Here is a 3,336-nt window from a genome sequence, read left to right on the forward strand (position 1 = left end):
ATCCTACATATGATTAAAAGGCATGGGAGTAGATAGCATAGAGGAAGGTACATGCAGCTATACTAGAAATTATATGTGTAAACAGAAATGAAAAGATATATTTACCATCAGATTGTTCCGTCCAATCAAAAAAGAGTCCTGTGCACCTCTTGTAAAAGGTGCCTCTGCATTTCTAGCAACTGATCTTACTCTTCAGCAATGGGCTATGACCCAACTATGTTATTAATATGTTTACAAATTTCCAAAAGGTTAGAAGATACTAAATGTGTTTAATGCATTGCAGGTTGAACAGCAGCCAGGTGGATCATTGCCTGACATACAGAGTACAGAATTTGCAACTTCTTGGTTGCGAAAATGGGCGATAAAACAAGAATCCAAGAGTGATAATGAAAAACAAAATTTTTTCCTTGCTGTTGGTTATCATAAACCTCACATTCCTTTAAAGTTTCCATTGGAGTTCTTGGGTTAGTGAATTTATTAATTTTTTAATACCTTCATAAAGATACATAAATAAGTAGGTAAATGATTAGGTTATTGAAAATTGTATTTCAGAAAAATTCACTTATTTACTGTTAATTCTAATAAATTTTAGATATGACAGTGCACATAGTAAAAGCTATGAAAGAAGCCTTTTGAAAATCTTATGGTATTCCTACCATAGTTTTGCATTGCACATCCTACTAAAGTATTTACTCTGTGATTTAGTTTACGTGAGTTTCATTTCAGCTTTCTGTAAGTCTGTAAATGGATTGTTATGAAGCATATATTGTTTAAGAATACTTCAACTTTTTTATGTAAATTTCTTGTTGCAGTACACTATTCAATTATAGGGAATATTCCTAAAAAAGCTTTCATCTGCAAAACTTTCAGATGCGTATCCTATTGCAAACATGCCACTTGCCCCAAACAGGAAGCGACCTCCAGGTTTGCCTACAGTTGCTTGGAATCCTTGGAACGATCTCAGACGACGGCATGACATAAGTGCACTCAATGTATCCTTTCCATATGGTCCTATGCCAGATTCTTATGCAAGGTTAGTGTAATTGTTTCCTTTGCATCTTGCTTTATTAAGTCGTGTAAAAGCATTCACATAAATGTAAATGCATATAGCCTCTCTAAATACATCAAAGCAAGTATATCTGGCCTAGAAATTAATGATCATCTGAATGTTCATGAAGTGCCTGGTGTTTGAAGTACTTTCACAATCAATTTTTACCCATTTGTAGGAATTATGCTTGTGTATGAGACCTATTGCATTCTCAATTTGCAACACTTGTATGTGCATAGCCCTACAGTTTGATAACAGCAAATGGTAAACAGTAATGCTCAGAGAGGCAGGTTTCATGATGTTTAGTTAACAAAGACACTGATGAAGTTTGATTTTAATAATAATGTCATGTGCTTCTGCAAAGAGCATGCTGGTTTATATGATGGAATTGCTTTCTTTCAAGGTGACACAAATTGTATCTTCTTGCAACCAATAGTATTCATATATTCCCTAGAGTTTCCTGAGTATCACCATAAAGAGAGAGAGAATTTGCAGGATTATTTGTTCTCTCACGATGACCACAGCTTATCTCCCCATTTGTATTCCTCTTCATATTAAGAGAAATTATTTGATATATTATTTTTTCCAATTATAACATGTTTAAAATTTTTTTGATTATCAGCATGATAATGAATCCTACAGAGAAAATTGTTTAGATGTGGTAATAGAATATTTTTATCATAGGATTAAGTCCCTATGGGAAGCAATATATATATATTTTTTATATTGTTATGAGTAAGTTAGTATGAGAGGGTTTTAATCTAAAGCATAGGGACAAGTTTTTATGAAATAATAGTACATGCAATAAAAGAAGAGGGTATAAAATGTCTATCTCAACTGTATTTCTCAAGATACCATCATTACTCGAGATAGATGTGGAATCAGTAATGGGTTTTGCAAAGTAAACCTAAAGGGTTCTTTGTATTATATATAATATTCTTCATTTTACTAATTTCCCTCTATTTTGTCTTTTAGATACATAAGGCAAGGATACTATGCTGCCACTACATATACAGATTCTCTTGTGGGTGATCTTCTAGCTACAGTCAGCAATCTTTTTCCAGACACTATTGTTGCTCTCATTGGAGACCATGGTGAGGACTAATTTTTTTTATGGAGATGTGATGATTTTATTAATCATACTTACATGTTTTTTACAGCTAAATTTGAAGTACTGTACATTATATCTCTTTTTATTACAGGCTGGGCTCTCGGTGAGCATCAGGAATGGTCAAAGTTCAGCAATTTTGAAGTTGCAACAAGAGTCCCATTCATAGTTGCTAGATTAAACCATCAATCAGCCTTTCTGTTCACTGGTTTTAGCAAAATATTTAAGAAGACAAACACCATTTTTCAGCAATCTTCATTTGACAGGTTGATGTTTTCTACTATATACAAATCACACTTGAAATCAAGCTTATCAGTTATTCCAGAAATGAGTTCCTACCAGAAAAATAATGCTGGGAAGTCTTCATTCCTGAATAACAGTGTTCTTCAGGTGAATAATGGTCTGGTAGAGCTTGTTGATCTGTTCCCAACAATGGTAGACCTGGCTGGAATAACAGCTCTTTTACCTTGTCCTGAGGATTCAAGGAAGATTACGGTTTGTACTGAGGGTAGTAGCCTGTCTCCTCTCATTAAGAAAGCATGGGACTTTGATCTTAGCTCATATTCTAATGTCACACAACTAGAAAGAAAACATCATGACATCTATGCCAAAGGTATAATCGGTGTAAAGGCAGCAGATAACTTACAAGGGAAGAAAGCTGCATTTAGTCAGTACCCTCGACCAGGCCTCCACCCTTCGGCAGACCCTGATACTGACCAACCTCGTCTACTTGACATTAAGGTCATGGGCTATTCTATGAGGACAAATCGTTATAGATACACAGTATGGCTCAAGTTTAACAATGCCACTTTCATGCCTGATTGGGACCATATTGTTTCTGAAGAGCTTTATGACCATGAAGTTGACCCTGATGAGAACTTCAATCTTTGCTGGAAAAAAATATATAGAAAAAAGAAGAAGCATCTTAAAAGGATCTTCATGCAGGGTTGTAGACCTTCATTACAAATGCCAAGATGAAAGAATTATTTTTCAAGTCAACAATTGTATCTAATGTAATTAAATGTAATTATAAAAATATAAGTAGCTTATTATCCAATAAAGTTAGTAAGGAAGTGAGTAATGTAACTTAACTTTTATACTGTTTAGTGTCTAACAATGTTTTAGAATTACCAGAGCCTCCTATGAGAAAATCAGCATTTTTCACAAATTTGTTCACTTA

The 3,336-nt window shown here is 34.1% G+C and overlaps 1 protein-coding gene across 4 annotated transcripts in view; it reads left to right on the forward strand.

Moving 5' to 3' along the window:
* The window catches only part of LOC119591460 (iduronate 2-sulfatase-like), a 12,581-nt gene extending 9,420 nt beyond the window's left edge, over positions 1-3,161 (forward strand). For 2 of the 4 annotated variants that reach the window (XM_037940198.1, XM_037940199.1), the window contains exons 6-9: positions 284-464; positions 871-1,033; positions 2,024-2,142; positions 2,251-3,150. In XM_037940198.1, the coding sequence (XP_037796126.1) occupies positions 284-464; positions 871-1,033; positions 2,024-2,142; positions 2,251-3,134 (1,347 nt within the window). In that variant the 3' untranslated portion in view covers positions 3,135-3,150. Of the gene's footprint in view, positions 1-283; positions 465-870; positions 1,034-2,023; positions 2,143-2,250 lie in introns of all 4 variants that reach the window. The other 2 variants (XM_037940196.1, XM_037940197.1) reach the window with 1 other exon arrangement.
* Positions 3,162-3,336: the final 175 nt, after the last annotated feature.

The sequence above is a fragment of the Penaeus monodon genome, chromosome 28 (assembly GCF_015228065.2).
Source record: "Penaeus monodon isolate SGIC_2016 chromosome 28, NSTDA_Pmon_1, whole genome shotgun sequence".
Classification (NCBI taxonomy): domain Eukaryota; kingdom Metazoa; phylum Arthropoda; class Malacostraca; order Decapoda; family Penaeidae; genus Penaeus; species Penaeus monodon.